Below are 18,169 nucleotides of genomic sequence, written 5' to 3' on the forward strand. Positions count from 1 at the left end.
CTGCCATGTTGGTCACCTTCGTAGCCCAACCTGCCTTCCCTAACTTAGGTTCCCTAGGATTATGATATTTGCCTCCTCTGTTCTATCTCAGGTGCTGTATCTCAGTTTTACTATAAGCAGTGACAACAGTAGCACTTGCGACTTTACCTTTGGAGAGTCAATGTAAGGTTGGTCACTTGTAGTTAGTGATTAATAGATACTAGATAGGACTGTTTTCTTCTATTTAACTCTTTGGTCCTCTGGTGTTTGGTTGGTTGCTTTTTTACTTGAAACATCTCATTTTTCTAATCCAGTTTTTATTGACTAGTTTACACATGTCCCCAAACCACATACGTTTTAACAGGTTGTTGATTGACCTTTTTTTTGTGACTGGTTGGTTTCATCATTTAATATCTTATAGTCAAAGGAATGTCCAGTTCCTTTGATTTATTGGAGCACAGGATATGAATTTGGTTGAAGTGTGTGTGGAGGGTGGAAACAAAATTCTATTTTATCCTTTCCCAGTCGAGATATTAAAGCTCATTTAACAGCAGTTAAAAACTTTTTTATGTCATTGATATTACTTTTGATTACCCACAATTAAAATACATGTGAGACTGACTATAGTAAAAGCCCAAATTATATGCATCCAGCCTTCTAGGTCCATTAGATTACTTAGAAGTATTTCAGACACCAATAGGGCTGAGTGTCCTAGTATCTAAGTGAGTAGCAATGAGAGCAGACAGTCCAGCCTAAGAAATCTTCTTTTAGGTAGGACGCATTGGTTGACTGATTAAACAAGGCAGAGGAATAGAGATTTCTTAGAAGAAGCAGCGGGGCACTGAGTAGTGGAGAATCTCATGTAGTGAGGTGGTGAATAAGCATGTACTTTAAAGGGAGTAGCTTACCTTCAAATCTTAGCTTCCACACATTTGGGCTCTGTAACATAAAGGAGGTAATCTCTCCTTGTGTCCCACTTTATTTACAAAGTGGGGGAAATGGCCCTGAGAGACAGGTAGTATGTGAAGATCAAATAAGTTAATACCTAGCACTTTACTTGAAACATAGGAAGTATTCAGTAATTGCAAACTTTTATTATTTTTGTTATATGTATTAATGCTTCTCAGAATTTTCATTGTGATTTTTTGTTCACCGTTACATACCCCGTACCTAGAATAGCATCTAGGTGGAGTAGGCATTCAATATATGAATGAGTGATATATGTAAAGTGCTGCCATGCTACCTGACACACAGTAAGTATTTAATACATAGTGTTATAGGAGGTGGTGGCTGTAGACCAGCAGAGATTAGAAGCAGTGGCCAGTGTAACCTACTGACAGTAAAAATAGAAATAATTACAATCATAGTAGGTAAGACAGACCTAGCACAGGTTGTGTGCCAGACATAGTTCTAAGAGCTTTATGTTAGTAACTCACTTCATTCTCATCAGTATCTATTAAGGTAGCTGCTGTTGTCCCCATTTTACAAATGAGGATACTGGCAGAGGAACTTGCCCAAGGACACATTCCTAGTGAGTAATGGCATTGGGATTTGAACTTGGGAAGTCTGATCCAGAGGCCTTTCTCCCATTCTTTTGTTGAGGGCCTACTGTGTGCCCAGCACTACGCTATTATGCAGACATGGCCCCTGCCCTCATGGAGTTTATATCTTAATGAGGGAGCTAGCAAAAACAAATAATAAATTAACTAATAAGTGAGAGAATTGTCTGAAACGATAGGGGCCTACTTTAAATTGGGTTATCAGGGAAGGTCTTTCGGATGGAAAGTAGACTGAGACCTGGAGCCAGCTAGGCAAAGCATTCTGTACAGAAGGGACAGAATTAGCAAAGGCCCAGAGATGAGAAAGTGACTGGCATGTCAGCATAATTGTAAAGGAGATTAGAATTCTAGAGTGGAAAGTATGAGGAAAAAGCTGTGTCTTGAGGTTGCAGAGGTCAGGCAGAGCCTTCTAATCATTCAATTTCATTCTGACTACATTGGAGAACCAGCGAAGGGTTTAATCACATCAGATGACATTTATGATTTAAAAACATTACTGGTTACTGGAGGAAAGGAGTGTAGAATAGGCAGAGGGGAGCACAGCCACTGTTTAGATCAAAGACCAGAGTGGACGGTGATGGGGAAAATGATTTAAAAAAAAACAACTACTCATATTTCTATTGTTCTAAGCATTTCACTTTTATTAGTCCTCCTAACAACCTCTGAGGGAGGTGCTATTACTTTACCCATTTATAGATGAGGAAACTGAGGTAAAGGCTAATAATTTGCAGGGCAGAGATTTGAACACAGTCTGGCTCCAGAGGCTGTGTGTTTAGGCTCTGTGCCCTAGCAAACTAAATTCTTCCATCTATGTCTTTCACCATCCACGTGTCCACATTCACTTCAGTGAGGAAGGAATAAAATGTAGACCCATCTTTGACTTCCTCCCTCTACCTCAAAACCCATCCACAGTCTCCTGAGCTCTTTGCAAGGCCCTCCAGAACATGTCTTCAGTCTCGTTTCCCCCATCTTCATCACACAGGCACTTCTGTCTCATTCTGATTTTTGCATCAGCCCTTGGGGATCACCCTCCGCCCACTGCTTACCTAAGTGGATCCACATTCATGCCAGAGTGACCTATTGTATCATGTGGATTCCTTGCTTAAAATCTATGGCCATGCCACCCTGAACATGCTAGATCTCATCTGATCTTGGAAGCAAAGCAGGGTCAGGCCTGGTTAGTATTTGGATGGGAGACTGCCTAGGAATACCAGGTGCTATAGGCATTAAAAATAAATAAATAAATAAAAATAATTAATTAGTTAATTAATTAAATCTTGGGTTCTCTCTTGGGCTTGCCAGGTAGAGCTGAAATTCTGAAGCATGGGCCCTGGCCCTCTGCAGGGGGAGCACTAGGGACACTCTGCTCTGCTGTTCCTCAGCCTTCCATTGCTTACAGAGGGGAGTGTGTGGTCAGCAATAGGAGCAGGGGACTACTTGAGAGTTAAGCTCACATTGTAAAATAGTTGCTATTTGGTGTACAGCAGGTCCTCGAATAACATCAACATGGTTTCCTTTCCTTCAGTGGGTCATTTTGATATAATACTGATGAATACTCTAGGAACTTAGCTCTTGTTTATATCAATTAGCCTGTGGTAAAGCAGTTTCATTATACATCATTTTGCCACAGTTCCAGAAAACTATCAACAACGTTAAGTGAGGATTTATCAGTCTTCTACAAGTTTAATTAGTGAGAACTGAGGCCCTTGTAGTAGACATATTAATGAATGTATACTTGTGTTTTTGTTAACATTTATTGTTTACTATATATTCAGTGCCGAGTGCTCTTCACGGATCAGTTCATTCTCACAATAACACGATGAAACATAGATCCTGTTAACTGTATTTTATAGATGAGGAGACTGAAGTTCAAAGAGGTTAAGTAATTTACTCACATTCACATAGGTGGTAAGAAGAGCAGGGGAAGAATAGGCACTTGAATTCAAGTAATCTGACTCCAGATTTACTTAGTTTCTGCACTGCACACACTAGAAAAAAAGAATTTGCCAAGGTGCATATTTGAGAATCAGACCCACAAAATTTTACCAAAAACTTCCTTCTAGAGTGGAATCATGCGTTCAAAGGAAACATTCTCATCCTTGAATTTTGTCTCACTATGGCATACCCAATTGTAATGAATGACTATGTCATTAAATGACATAAAGGCACAATTATAACCTTTACTGATAATGGTACCACAGGGACTTATTTGAATACTTCAGTTATTCTCCATCAAATAACATTTAACACAAATTCATTTGCTTCTTCCTGTCAGTCAAGTTAGGCATTGTTAGGCACTGTCACTAGAGCAGAAAACAGGGCAGATGTGGAACTTAGTCTAGTGGAAGGAGATCAAGGCTCACACAGCTAGATGGATACTTACAAAGGGGGATGGTGCTGTGTGGCAAGGCTAAGTTAGTGCTCTGACAGTGAGTAACAGAGCCCTGCCTAGCCAAGTCTCTAAGGAAGTGTCATTGAGGCTGAGACTGGATGAACTAAAAGCAGGTAAAGATCTGGAGGAAGTGAGTTCCAGGCAGAGGGAACAGCAAGCACCAGGGTGCTATGACAGGAAAGAGCATGGTGTGCTCCAGGACAATATGAAGGACAGAGGGCCCAAGCGCAAAGGTAGTTTTGGGCTGTTCAAGGCCTGCGGGCCAGGTCAAGAATTTTTATCCTAAGAGCACCTGGAAGTTATGAAAGAGTTCTAGGCATCAGTCGTTAATTCACAAACACACAGTGATAATTCACTTCATAGCAGCTGTGCTAGGTAAAACAAAGAATCTGCCGTCAAGACTACAGAGGTGTTCGCTTATGAATTACTATTCCTAAATCATGAATCACTGAGTGAAGGAATGTAATGGAGGTATGAATGGTATGAGTAGGAGTAAAACAGAGGGGGCAATGGAACTGGTTCTTGTTGAATGGTGGGAATTGCAGAAAGAAGAAGGAAGAGCTTTCTGTGCTACAGGAGCTATTCTGGCCAAAGGTAGGATTGTAGGATAACAAGGCAGGCTCTGAGAAGGCCACGATAGTCTTCAAACTAGAGTAGGTTGACTCAGACTGGAGAGATGGGAAGAGTCAGAGTACTGGGGGCTTTGCTTACAGAGAGATAGGTCAGTGGTCCAAGCCCCACTTTGGAGCAAACAGAGGTCTTCAAGAAGAGGAATGGCATTTTTGCTTTGTAGGTTGTTGGCTTTGGTAGCAGAATGGAGGAAGCTGAAGAGGGAAGAAACTGGCTCTGTGAGATCTGTCCTGGATATGGAGTGTATGTGGAGGCCACCGGGCCCTTACCTCAGGACATTGGTACTGGGAATAGCATGGAAGAGACAGTGTTTTGGGAGAAATGTTGGGAATTACCTGGGCCTGTGAGCAGATCTAGGTTCAGATCTTGACTCTGCCACCAACGAACCTCATTATCTGCGTGCCTTAGTTTCCTGAGCAATACAATGAAAGTATATGACTCCTATCTCACAGGCTGTCGGGGGAAATTGAGCACTTATTAGAGCCTTCTAAGGAATTGCATGAATTAATTCTCTTAGTCTTTCCACTTGGTGAAGTGCCCATTGAATTAAGTACTGTGATCTTCACCATTTGACACATGAAGAGGTTATAGAACTTGCCCAAGATCACATTGTATTCATACTAATAGGAAGTGGCCCACATTGTTAGCCACTCTGCTTAAAATACCTGTGACAGATAGTAACTAATAAGGGAGAGGGGGCAGCCTTTTGAAGAGATGACAGCTGAGCAGAGAGATCTGATGTGTGAGAATGTACCAGGCATCTTGTGAAGAGCAAGGGCAGAGTCTAGCTGAGAAAGAGCTTTCGAGGTCTAAGAAGAGAATGGTGGTCAATGTGCCTATAGCAGCAGAGTGAGCCAAGGAGAGAAGAGAAGGGAGGAAGAAGACAGAGTGAGAAGGAGGTAGGTAGATATCTGGCAGGGCCCTGAGGACTGAGGTAAGGGCTGGGATTTTATTTTAAAGAAGTGGGAAGCCACTAGAGAAATTTTAATGGTAGTGACATTTGTTGGAGGACTTCAAAGAACCACTCTGGCAGCTTTGTGGAAGGGATTGTAAACTACGTGGGAGACTTCTTCCTTAGCCCATTGGAGGGTGCTGCTGACAGGCTGTACAGTGATAGCCTAGGTATGCCACCAGCAGAGGGAAAGAGGAATCATAGATGACATCTGGGTTTGTAGCTTGAGCAATTGGGGAGATGAATAATGTCATTTACCCAAAGTGGGGAGGGTTTTGGGGGTGGGGACAGGGCATGGTAGAAAGTGAAGTTCTCTTGGACATGCTTGTTTCATTTGAGATGCATAGAAGATGTCAGGATAGCAATGTTTAGTAGGCTGGTTACATGAGTCTGGACAGAGTTCGGGAGCCATCTGGAATGGAGATAGAATTGTGGGAGTCATTGACATATAGAAGTTTGGGAGCATGGGAGAAGGGAGAAAACCCGGGATACTGCAAAGGTGAAATGCTTTACTACTACACTCAAGTTTTGTTGATCGGTGCAGTCCTTGTTGATTGATGCTGTTGGAATAGCAGCACCAAAGTAACTGTGATTAGATTTGCTCCTGTTCAGAGTCTGATTTCGGGGAGGGGGCATTCATTCTGCATTTGATTGTGGAGGTTCTACACACATATGCTCACAAGTCCATGTGCTTAAATCCAGTCCTTCCTACTGTGCTGGCCAAGGGTCTCAAAAGTACACGATAGCCTAGAAGTGGGTGCTGGGCCACTCTCTAATTGGAAGATTAGGGCGATCAAATCTTGAGAAAGATTTAGGGTTTACACACAATAAAATCTGTTCTTTCAAGTTAGTTCAGAGTCCATGGGTCAAATGCAGTTTTAAAACTTTTTATTATTTTCAAGTACATAATGGTTTAAATTGTATATTTAAAGTGTATTTTGTAAACTTTTTTTTTTAACCCAGTAGGAACTCTTTTATCAACTCTATTTCGTTATTGTTGTAAACTTAAACTTTTCCTTCTTTGCATTTGGGCTAGTTCCATATGTTAATTTGTAGATGGGCTGATTGTAAATTTATGCTTTAAAAATACTCAGAAACATACATACTGTCCCTCACAAAAATTGTTTCATTTTCTCTGTTGCCACAACATTCCACACTCTGTTCCTGTTGCTAAGGCCTCTGGAATGTCCTAGTGCAGAAAAAAGATATAGAACTCTTTTTTTTTTTCCTGTAGAAGACATTTTATTTAAATTATTTTCTGTCCTCTAAGTTACTTCCAAATATGGATATCTAAAAGAATTTAGAAAGCTAAAATTAAAGTTGCTTTAGATTTTCATAACAGGAACTCAACTTCATAGGGTAGCATGGACAAGATATAAGTATACTATTTTTTTTCCACATGGATTCTGTGTGTGCGCATATGTGCACACATGCAGGCTTTTTAGGGAGATGGGATGTGCTAATCAGAAATTAGGAACTACGCTCACAGATAGTGCAAACCTGAGTTTGAATCCTGGTTGTGCTTTATTGCTGGGTGATATTAGACAAGTTTACGTGTCCAACAGTAAAATAGGGGTTATCTATACGATAGGGTAAAACATAAAAAGTGCTCAGCACAGGGCCTGGCACATAGTAATCTCTCAGTAAATGCCACTGTTGTACCATTATGGTTATCATCATTGCAAAATGATCTTAAGTTTTTGAGGCAATTGAACTTTTTACGAAAGTATAGATTCCTGGTCCCTTATAGAATGATCCCTACCCTCTTAGCTTTATCATTGTTTCTGAGTGTAACAAAAGTATCAAAGGAATCAGAGCAACAAAGAACAACTTTCTATATAATCATCATTGTGGCCAATTGAATTCCTATTACTTGAAAGTATTGGTACAGTTTTTTATTTTTTAAAATTACCTTATTTATAAAGGGGTGGGGGTGGCTAGTCCCCAGAGGTATCTGGTATTTGGCAAAGTTGATATATTTTAAACAGTATTCTTTGACATTGAGTGCTGTGAGAAACCACACAAACCAGCACATCACAGAGGCCTATATCTAAACTGAGACCACATGATTTAATTCTGTTTTTACTACTATTTAATTAATAAAACTAATCGAGCTGATGTCATTAATAAAACTATTGATTCGATATTTATAGACATTTCAGACTTTTCAGCTGTAAATTATGAATATTATGCCATTTCTGTCATTTAGATTTTCCTTATTTGTCCTGTATAGGAGATGTTTAACATAAGGGTATATGGCACTTTAGGTAAACTACTTCGAATTTTTATTTTTAAAAATAATATGTCACAAAACTATAGCCATGGAAGATGGCTTATTACATGTTGATCATTGCATAGCTATAACCTTTCCCCTTCTCCCACATGTACTATTTTTAACTCAATGTGGGCATGCTTTCAAGGAAAATAGCACATTGTTTGGCTATTATTTTTCACTAAATTATTAAGCTTAGTCACAGAAGTCAGTAGTCTACTAGAAGCTGCTTATGTTACCTAATCAGTTTATGCAGTCAAAAAGTGTTCAGCCCTGACATTCCAAATTATTAGAATTGGAATCTGGAAGGAATTTCTAGAAATCGTGTTCCTTTAGGAACCAAAACCAAGCCATTGCAATGAATCAGAATCTAATCCCAGCTATTGATTTAGACAAGGTACTTTACCTCTTTGTGAATCAGTTTCCTTCTCTTTAGAGTGGGGTTAGAATGGTATCTACCTAGGCAGTTGTGAGGATAGAATGAGATAATAACATATAAACTGCTCAGCGCTGCTACTGCATCCCAGAATCGTGTTGGTACCTGGTATGTTTCAAATTTATAGCTAGCCATCTGTGCAATTCAGGGTAATAGAAACTGTTTAAGGAAATCTGAGCTGTAGCCATGTGTAGATATTAGATCAGCAATTGTAGAGATTATCATCACTTTTACATCCCCTTAGAGCATTTTCTTTTTCCTTTAAAACCACCAAGATCACCGAAGCTGGAGAAAGTGTGAAATTAAATTTTACACCAAAGAAAGCAGATTCTACTCAGCTTTTTAGATCTTCTTTCTCTCTTTAAATTTAGTGTTTATTCTACTAAAGTATTTGCCTAATTGAAATGTGCTAATTATCCATTCATTGCAGATATTCTAAATAGTACATATAGTGAAAAATATTTGCTTAAAATAATGAATTTTGAAATACTTAAGATATTTAGATTCTGAATCTGAACTATTAACTCTGTTCCTTAGATTGTTGTTAATAATTAATTGTTCATGGTTATGACTTTTTAGTTAACCATATATTTATTATTAGTATCGTTACTTTCAGTTTTTATGTATTTGCAGATAATTTAGTTTCACATTTGTGTCTTGTTTAAACTTCTTACTGTAAAAAAAATCCGTCTTGTATCTTGCCCTATTATAGTAACTGAACTGAGGTTAATGTATGAAATGCTGTGTTTGTGCTGAAGCTCCATCTGTCCAGTGGCATCAGTATGTAAGCAAAAGGACTAGAGGTTGTTGTGACCTGAAAAAGAGTATAAAAATAGTATTCTTTGTATTACATGCTGTTGAAACAAGCAGTTTTACTCTGCAGTGAAACCTTGCTTCTTTTCTTAAATGTTCCATAGAACTCAGAGACCAGATGGCTGAAATAGAATGCATAGTTAAACAAATAAAACCATTAGATGGTACAGTTTGGGGAATTGCTAAGCATTTTATGGATTTGCAGATTCTTCCTCATAACCCTTGGTAGAGTTCATCTAAAGTTGCTTTATGTGTGAATGTATTCATTGTTTACATTTCAATATATTTGTCAGTTTTATCTCATACTGGTGATTTTTGGTGTATTTTATTTTAACCCTTTGTAACAGCGTTTCTGTAAGCCTGACTTGATTTCTCTTAATAGTCATGATGTGTCATATAAGTTACTTTTAAACTGGAGTAATATTTGTCCTGGTGTACTTTATCGTAAAGCAGCTCCTGTAGAAAGTATCGCCATCCCAAATGGCTCTGTGTTAATCAGAACCAGATTGAGTGAGTGTTGCTCTCTTTCTTTGTTGCAGATATGCCAATATTTGGTCTCTGTCCAGCCCACGATGATTTCTACTTGGTGGTGTGTAACGACTGTAATCAGGTTGTCAAACCGCAGGCATTTCAATCACATTATGGTAAGTGCTTAATCATTTAAAAATCATTATTAGAGAGTAATAGGTAAAACAGGATTAAACTGAAGGCCAGCAACTGAAGCCCTGTCAGGAAGTAAGCTTTCTAATTCATTGAATGAGTTAATGCCTATCAGATGTTAGGTATTTTCTGAATTTTATTGAAAATTATCTGCATTTTCTTATTTTTATTTAAATTAGACAGGGAAAATGTATTTTATAGAATCTATTTTGAAATATTACATCAGTATAGTAAAAGATTTGTTTCCTTCTCTATCCTATGGTTGTGAATTTAGTGGCTATAAATATACATACAGTATGGAGATGTGGTTTTTCTTAAGAGAAATGTGATTTTGAAACTTCCAAGTTTAGTAGTTCTAAATCTATCTTGATTTCATGTTTTAAATTGTGAATGTTTTGAAGCTATGACATCTTTCCCATCAAAATTGCACATGTACTTAGGGTGAGGCATTGTGACTTCAGGGGTTTCATGAACCCCCTCCACCTCCCTGCAAGTCATCCCTGGGCTTCAGGCTCTAAGTCTGTTATCTGGGTGTTTAGTTGTGAAAGGATCCAAATATGGTTCTTTTTGCATTGTCATAATGCCATCTAAAATACATTAAAATAAAATTCTGATCATAAAACTTAGTTTTATACTCAGTTTGGTTCAATAACAACTCAGAAGTATTTGCATACCTACCTTATAGTATGATTCCTACCTCCATGGAGTTTAAAGTCTAGCTAGAAAGATAGGCAAAACTAACTAGAAACATTTTTTAAATAACTGCAGGTTGTTTCTTCGTTTTTCTCACTACTACAAATGCAAGCTTGAGAGAGAGAATAACAGTGGTGTCCTTCTGTAGATAGTCTTTCAGCAAAGCCTCTGAGGAGGTGCCCCTGGTGACCTGAGTCCTAAGTGATGAGAAGGGAGCCACCCAGGCAACGATCTGAAATAAGAGCATTCAATATAGAGGGAAGAGCCAGTGCACAAACCTGGAGAAGGTTAGTGTGACTGGAGGGTAATTGTGAAAGAGACTAGAGAAGTCTGGCTTCTAGGCAGGGACCCTGATCATGCGTTGCCTTCTAGGCCAGAGTAAGAAGAAACTTGGGGGTACTGGAAGGTTTATATAAAAGAGTAACACAGGCCCACCTCACTGGTTGATTTGCCAAGAAGATATTGTGGGAGAAGACTAGAAGCAGGGAGAATAGTTCAGAGGCAGGAGATGATAATTGACTAAAACTAAGGTGGGGCAGTAGAGCTGGGAAGGCAGAATAGCTTGAAGATACATTTTAAAGCTAGAACCTACAGGGCTAGTTGTCGGGACAGCAGTTGTTTTAAGAGTAATGCCATCGTAACATCCCACAATTTTTCCCCAAGGAATAAATCTTTCATGTAATCATAAGAAGGTTCTTTGAGTTTCTGCTCGTAGGCAGGGCTCCAAGATAGGCACCAAAAGTGAGTACAAAAATGAATAAGATATTTTCTCCTTGCTTAAGACTCTCAAAGGCTAGTATTGACAAAGGTAGTCAGTCAGTTGCCAAGTATTTTGGAGTTAGGATTTTGAAGCCAGACTAGACTTGATTTAAATTTAAACTAGCAAGAAGGATAGATTAGTTCTTTGCCTCAAGCAAGTTTTACAACCTGGGCTTCCTTTGTTACCTTGTAAGGATGATAATAGCAAGTTGCAGGTTATCACTGAGGATGAAATGAAACAAGATGGGTAAAGCTCCCCATTCAGTGTGTGACACATGATAGTAGGTATGAGAGAGAAATAAAGGTATAGCTGTACATATAGGAAGGTATGTGTCTTAAGTCATAAAACAGTCCAGAGTCTTAAGAATAAGGAGGAGCACAGATTGCTTCTTGTTGAATAACTCAAAGAAGGCTTCTTAGAGAAAATAGCCTTCACGTTAGGCTATTCTGAAGAGAAGAACGGATTCTTTTCTCATGGGTGATTTTTTCCTCTCAATTTTTATATACATAATACATGTTCATTGTGGAAATGCAGAAAATACTTTTCAAAATCATTTATAATTCCCTAAAATGGGAAGTATTTCAATGCAGATAGACGGCTGCCACATACATCTACACAATTCGTGCACTGAACAGCCGTATTTGGTGGCCCCTGCTTGGCAACTGGGATGACATAAGCAAGTGTAGAGGCAGGAAATCCCAGGCAATCTGGAATGTACTGCGTGAGTCTCCATTGGCCAGAGCTGATGTACCCATGTGTGGAAGAGCTGTGTGCACAGGCAGGCTGGGACTAGCTCAGAGCCTCAGTGCCCTTCAGACTCCTTTGGCCTTGATGTATCAGTGGGAACTTGTTGCAGACTTTTTAGCACCAGAGTGATGTGACTTAGTAATCTTCCAGGATTGATGAGCAGGGTTGGAATGGGAATGAGAGAGGAAAGAGGGGAGTGTGAAAACTCTGCAGTTTGGGTCAAGGCCCACTTAAAGGTGTTAACTTCCAGAAATTCCCTAGGCAGAAAGTTCCCTCTTCTAGAAGCACTTAACATAGTTGTTGCAGCACATTTTATGGAGATGATTTTCTTTATCTTCCTCTGTCTTTCTCTTAGGATGTCAGTGTATAGCGGGGAAGTGAGGAGTGTCTTAAAATCTTAATTCTACCCTTTTTCTCTACCAGTACCTAGTACACACAGTGTCCTCTAATAAAATACTTGACTGACAGAGTAATTGTGGTAACTTCAAAAGTGTAAATTAGATCATGTGAATTTGAGAGTCGGGCACTCCAATGCCTTCTGTGGCTTATCAAGCGATGTGACTGATAAAGCCACTGGTTGGGGTGCTTTGGTTCCTCTAGTGACAACGGAAATATTAAAGTTGTAAGAGAGAAATCTTCTGCAGGAAGGTGATGGTCAAGTGCAGTATTTATCTGGGAAATATGGAAGGAGTTCTGTCTTTGAGGCAGCAGCCAAGGAGAAGGCTGATGGAATAAACAGGAGCTTTAGAGATGGATAGATGTGCGGGGCTGGGGCAACTGCATGAAGTGGAGGGAGGCACCATGCGATGGCCCTGGAGTGGTTTGGAAGTGACACACTATTCAGCTAGAGGGAAGGAAACGTGGGCACGGTCCGCAGGATCAAGAATAGTTCCTGCTGCTGCCAGTGTCTCTTCTGTCTTGGGGGATGGGTTGTCACAGGAAAAGGTCTTTATGAAACCTGTTCTTTTTTTGTTGTAATTCCAGAAGGCCTATTCTTGTTTGTTTTTCAGCATTTACACTACAAAAGGGTTTTCAAAATCTTTCCTACTGGCCATAGCAAACTGTTTATTACCATATTAGGAAGAACCCATACCTGTCAAGGGAAGGAGTCTTCTTATCTTTTGATGAAATTGGTGAAAATTTGTGGGCAGTCTGTTACTTTTATGAACAAATGAGCGGTTGCTACAAAATTCAATAGTCCAGCAGTCCCCAACCTTTTTGGCACCAGACACCGGTGCTTCTATGAGAATCTAATGCCTGATGATCTGAGGTGGAGCTAAGGCAGTGATGCTAGCACTGGGCAGCCAATACACATGAAGCTTTGCTTGCTCACCTGCCGCTCACCTCCTGCTTGGCCCAGTTCCTAACAGGCCAAGGACTTGTAGTGGTACGCAGCCCAGGGGTTGGGGGCCCCTGCAAGTCAGTTCTTTTAAAACCACTGCTGCCAGGACAGGAAAGGAAGCTACAATGGCGGCAAGGCTTGTAAATCAGTTAATATTGGTGATAATATTATTCTGAATTGGTGAGCAGCTTATTATCCAGAGTAGTAAGAGACTTTTACTAGTCAATCTGCCTTTTGGGGAACTCTCAATTAACCAGTATTTCCATTTGAGCAATGATGGCGTGAGATAGTAGTGTCATTTTGGCATTTTCAGTTTCACGTTGTCTGATTGCTTTCATAGTTTAGATTGCCTTCTTTCTTGAAAACTGCATAATAATAGTGTGCTTTCTTGATGTTGTTTTAGTGTTTTGAAATAGGCCAGCATGTCTCATATTTATCTTTCCTTATTCAGTATTTTTAAGAACAAGATGTTACGTACTGCTAATTTCAGATTTAAAAATGTAATCTGCATTAGTGGATCCCAAACCTGCTGTGCATCTGAATCAAAGGGGAGCTTTTTAAGTGGGCTGCTTCCTAAGGCCCTTCCTAATTTACCAACTGGCTGAGAATTTCCCAGGATAGGACTCAGGAGTCTGCATTCTAAACTGCCGCCAAGGCTGATTGTAACCCACAGGCTAGCCAGGATGCATTGCATTCACAGCAGATCCTCCACTATTGGATCTGCCGCTTTGTATTCCCGGAGCCTGGCATAGTGACTGATGCAGTTGGCACTCAGAACTTTGTTGAGTCTAGCAAGGATGTCACAAAAGGAGGCCCCTATTTTTTTAACTGATTTTTAAGTGTTTGTATTATGTGCTGGAAATGTCATGTTAGTTGTCTCTAAAACTTTCAGTATAAAGGAAGCCTAAGATAGTGAAGTTTCTGAGGTCAAGAAGCACCTTTCTTTTGAGTTTATCAAGTTGGGAATCTTAGTTGATCAGTTAGTAATAAATGTGTTGGTCCTAAACTGGCTGCTAAATAGCCTAAAATGTGTAATCCTATTTACATACATTTACTACAGATCTGAGTAGGTAGAACTAGCTGATGACTACTCGGGTGCCTCTGTGGTTCTATAGTGAAAGGGTTTACCAGGTGATTCTAATAAACTACTTACTTGCACTGCTCAGTGTTCTGCTGCTTCTCTTTGAGTTTGCTTATGAAGAATGCCTTAATCTCTCTCGACCAATTTTTATCAATCGGGTTCCGTCTTTGTGAATTGCTTACTTATTTAGTTCCACGTAATATATATATATTTTTTAAAATCAAACCACTTCTATTTAAATAAATCTTCTACAAAGAAAACCTTACTAGAATCGGTAACAAGAAAATTGATGTTGTTTGACATGGATAGTAAATGTAAAAATAAATACAGTGAGAAGATGATTAAATTCTTTGATGCTTTTTTGCCAGTGCCAGCCCTGAGCCCTAAGGTAGCACATTTTAGGCAAGTGTTATCCACATGGTAGTGTGATGTTATGAGAAGAAAGAGATTTGGAAAGAGTAAGTTTTTACTTGCAATTTAGTCTTTCTTATTCATGTTAAGGAGTAATAGCTATTCCACGTTTTGGGAAATTCCAGCTCAAGCTATTGGATTTGGTTTCCTCTAATGTTTAGGGAGCTATCTACTGAGGCCAACCCCTAGGAAATGCCACACCTAAGAAGCAGAATTCTTGAATCTCATGTCCACATGCAAAGGGATCACAGATTAACACCCCTTGCCATTTACCAGTTGATTTTATGTATGGCGCCCCTACCAGTTGCTGTCAGTGGCCTGCTGTGTGGCTCAGAATAAAACATCTGCCTTTCTCAGACCTCTGTTCACAGAGGGAGATGTCCTAAATGTGGCTTTTTCCAACTTTGTGTGCAAAGTTTGTGTGTTAAAGAAGCTTTTACAGAAACACTGCTTCAATCTTCTAGCTTTCTCCACTTGCAGATATGAATCCTATAAAATTAGCAGCCATACACATTGCTTGGACTTAATGTTTCTTGAAGTGCACTGAGATGGCTTGGATTCTTTCAGATGCCAGCATAAATTATATTTTTCTAAAATGTCATTTTCATCAGAGGATGAGCAAATAATAAATTACTCATACTTTTTTAAACTAATTAATTGATTTCAAAGAACATTCGTGTAAGCAAAATGAGTCTTACTCTGTGAGATCCAGTGGGCAGGTTCTGGCAAAAATGCCGATTCCCATTGTTGACATTTCACTTAGTTGTGACCAGTTATTGCCATCCTGTAACTAAGTTAATCTGCATCAGAAAGCAGAGGTTTGCTGTTTAATAAAGAACACTCTCCCCTTTTTGACATCTGATTGACTTAGACATGGAATAACACTTCAGGCATATTGAATAGGTTATTTTATTTGGCTATTAAGTAACTTTTGGGATAAAGGAAAATGTTTTGTGTTTTTTTCCTCTCTAGTGTGTTAGCTAAATTTAGCCACTAAATTTTTATAACCTAAGTCTTTTCTACTTTGAAATTTTCAATGATAGTTAATCTGTTCAGGATTGGCATTCATTTAAAAATTCATATACTAATGATAATTTTTAATAGCACTTAATTTTTCACAAAGCATTTTTGCATGTATTATCTTATTTACTGTTCTTAGAGACCCACTGAATGGATGGTTTTATTCCCAGTTTACAGATCAAACTCTTAAATTAAATTTCATTCACACATAAAACGTACGAGGCCAGGTTTACTGGCTACTCATATCTGCTTCTCTTGTGTATAATAAGGATGCGTAGAGTTAAAAGAAAATCTAGAGAAGATGTAATGAATTCTACCTGTCGCAAAACTATCATTAGTGGCAGATGTTCAAGCTCAGGTAGAATTTTAAGGTTGTTTAGAGTAGCTAGGTCGGCATTGTAAACACATTACCTCAGAGAGAACATTTAGTAATTTGTAGATGTTAATAGTAGGTAGATATTTGATTTAGCACAGCCCTTGGATTTCTCTTCAGACTGTTCTCCTACTCTGTTTAACCCTAAATCATAGTAGCTAGCCAAAGCCAATCTCCTCCTCTCTTTGTTCCAGACTCATAACATTTTGTAGCTTCTTTAAGAGAATTGGTTGGCATATTCATTTCTGTAAAACTTGTGCAGAGCCAAAAATACTCACTCTTTTGCTTTGGAGACACATGCTAGGCCTTTCTCCAGCAGTCAGGGGCAGAGCCAGAGAAGGAAGCTAACCAGAGCAGGCACATCAAAATGTGAATGATGTCAAGGCGCACATTCCCCATTGACCATTTGATCTAAGCTTCTTGTCACTGAATAGCATGATGTAATTTAAATGTAGTGAATTCAGTTTGTCTTTGCCATAAGCCAAATAGTGCTAATACAATGTTATCTTTTTCTATAGTTATATAATAAGCAGGTATCTTTAAAAGGGTGCTATTTATGCCATTTGTAGGAGCAACATTTTAATTTCTATTTATAAAATAGATTGATTTTTCCTCATACTGAAATTGTAATTAAGTGAAAACTCTAACCGCTCACCACACAACAGCTAGTAAGTCGAGTGACAAGGAACTGGGGCAAGGAAAGTGACTTTATTCAGAAAGACAGCAAGCTGAGAAGATGGCGTACTGGCGTCCTAAATAACCATCTTGAGAAAGTACAGAATTCAGGCTTCTTTTATGTCTGGGGAAGGAGAAACTGGAGGGGTTTCAGGTCAGAAGGTGATTGATGACAGCAGACATCTGGACAGCAGCAAGGGTCCAGAGGGAATGGTGAAGTTTCTTTGTTTTGGGTCAACAAACTCTGGTTGTTGTGGTCCCAGTCATAAGGTTCCTATAAATCTTGATATACTATCATTGTTTTTGTATATATCTTCCTTACTCCCTTGGGGAGGTAATTTCAAGCAAGGAAGTTGTTTTAGTAACTCCTAGGCTACAGGTTAGATTCCTTTAGTGAGTAGCATATCTATGTGCGGGACTAAGCAGAAGTTGCTAACCAACATGTTATAGGAAAAAAGATGGATTCCAAGCAAGATGGAATCAGAAAGACTGGTTATTTTATTATGTTACAAAATCTGTGCCTTTTTAAATGCCTGTGTCTTTAGGGTTGCTTTAAAAAAATAAACTGGCAATGATATTATCCATGTATTAAACAAGTATTTATTGAGTCCCTGCTGTCTACTCTAGGCATTGCTCTCCACTGTAGCAATGTCTTTGATTTCATGCAGCTTATAGTCTGTGTACAGAGGGTAGAGGGAGAAGGACAAATCAAGTAAAATAAGATTGTTTCAGATAGTGATAAATGCTAGGTATAATGTGAGAAAGAATGACTGGGGCAAGACATTTTAGGTAAGGCTAGTCATAGAAAGCCGCTCTGAGAAATTGATATTTGAGCTCAGTGATGAAAAAGTGCCAGCCATTTGAAGATTTGGAGGACCAGTGTTCCACACAGAGAAAATAGAAAGTGCAAAGATCCTGAGGTGGAAATGGGTTTGGCAGAAAGGCCATTGAGGAGAGAGAAAAGTGGTGTGCGAGGAGGAGTGGAGTGCAGGTTAAGGTTGGAGAAAGAGGGACTTGGGCCAGAGGATTCTGGGTCCTGCAAGCCATGAAAGGAATCCAGATTGGATGGTTCCGGCCAGGTGAAGTCACTGGAGGATTTTGAGCAAGGAAGTTTTTTTGTTTGTTTTTTGTTTTTGTTTTTGTTTTGCAGTGGGTATAGTAATTTAGTTGTACAAGACAGAAAACAAAAGAGGATATGTATACTTTTCTGGGACTTCTCATGCTTTCAACTGGGTAAAAAAATTTATTGATTAATAAACAAAAACATGTATTTTGATCTTTTTCATTATTAACATAATAGTATACATTGTAAAAGAAAAAAATAACCAACAGGAGGATAAATCTGCAATCAGAATGAATAAAGCTTCTCTATCT

The 18,169-nt window shown here is 39.0% G+C and overlaps 1 protein-coding gene and 1 pseudogene across 2 annotated transcripts in view; both read left to right on the forward strand.

Moving 5' to 3' along the window:
• The window catches only part of ATXN7 (ataxin 7), an 84,746-nt gene that overhangs the window by 27,889 nt on the left and 38,688 nt on the right, over positions 1 to 18,169 (forward strand). For both annotated transcript variants that reach the window (XM_011358454.2, XM_023529682.1), the window contains one exon: positions 9,573 to 9,677. In XM_011358454.2, coding sequence (XP_011356756.1) covers positions 9,573 to 9,677 — 105 coding nt within the window. The remainder of the gene's footprint in view (positions 1 to 9,572; positions 9,678 to 18,169) is intronic.
• On the forward strand, positions 2,646 to 2,764 carry LOC111738670 (annotated as a pseudogene).

The sequence above is a fragment of the Pteropus vampyrus genome, unplaced genomic scaffold (assembly GCF_000151845.1).
Source record: "Pteropus vampyrus isolate Shadow unplaced genomic scaffold, Pvam_2.0 Scaffold41, whole genome shotgun sequence".
NCBI lineage: Eukaryota > Metazoa > Chordata > Mammalia > Chiroptera > Pteropodidae > Pteropus > Pteropus vampyrus.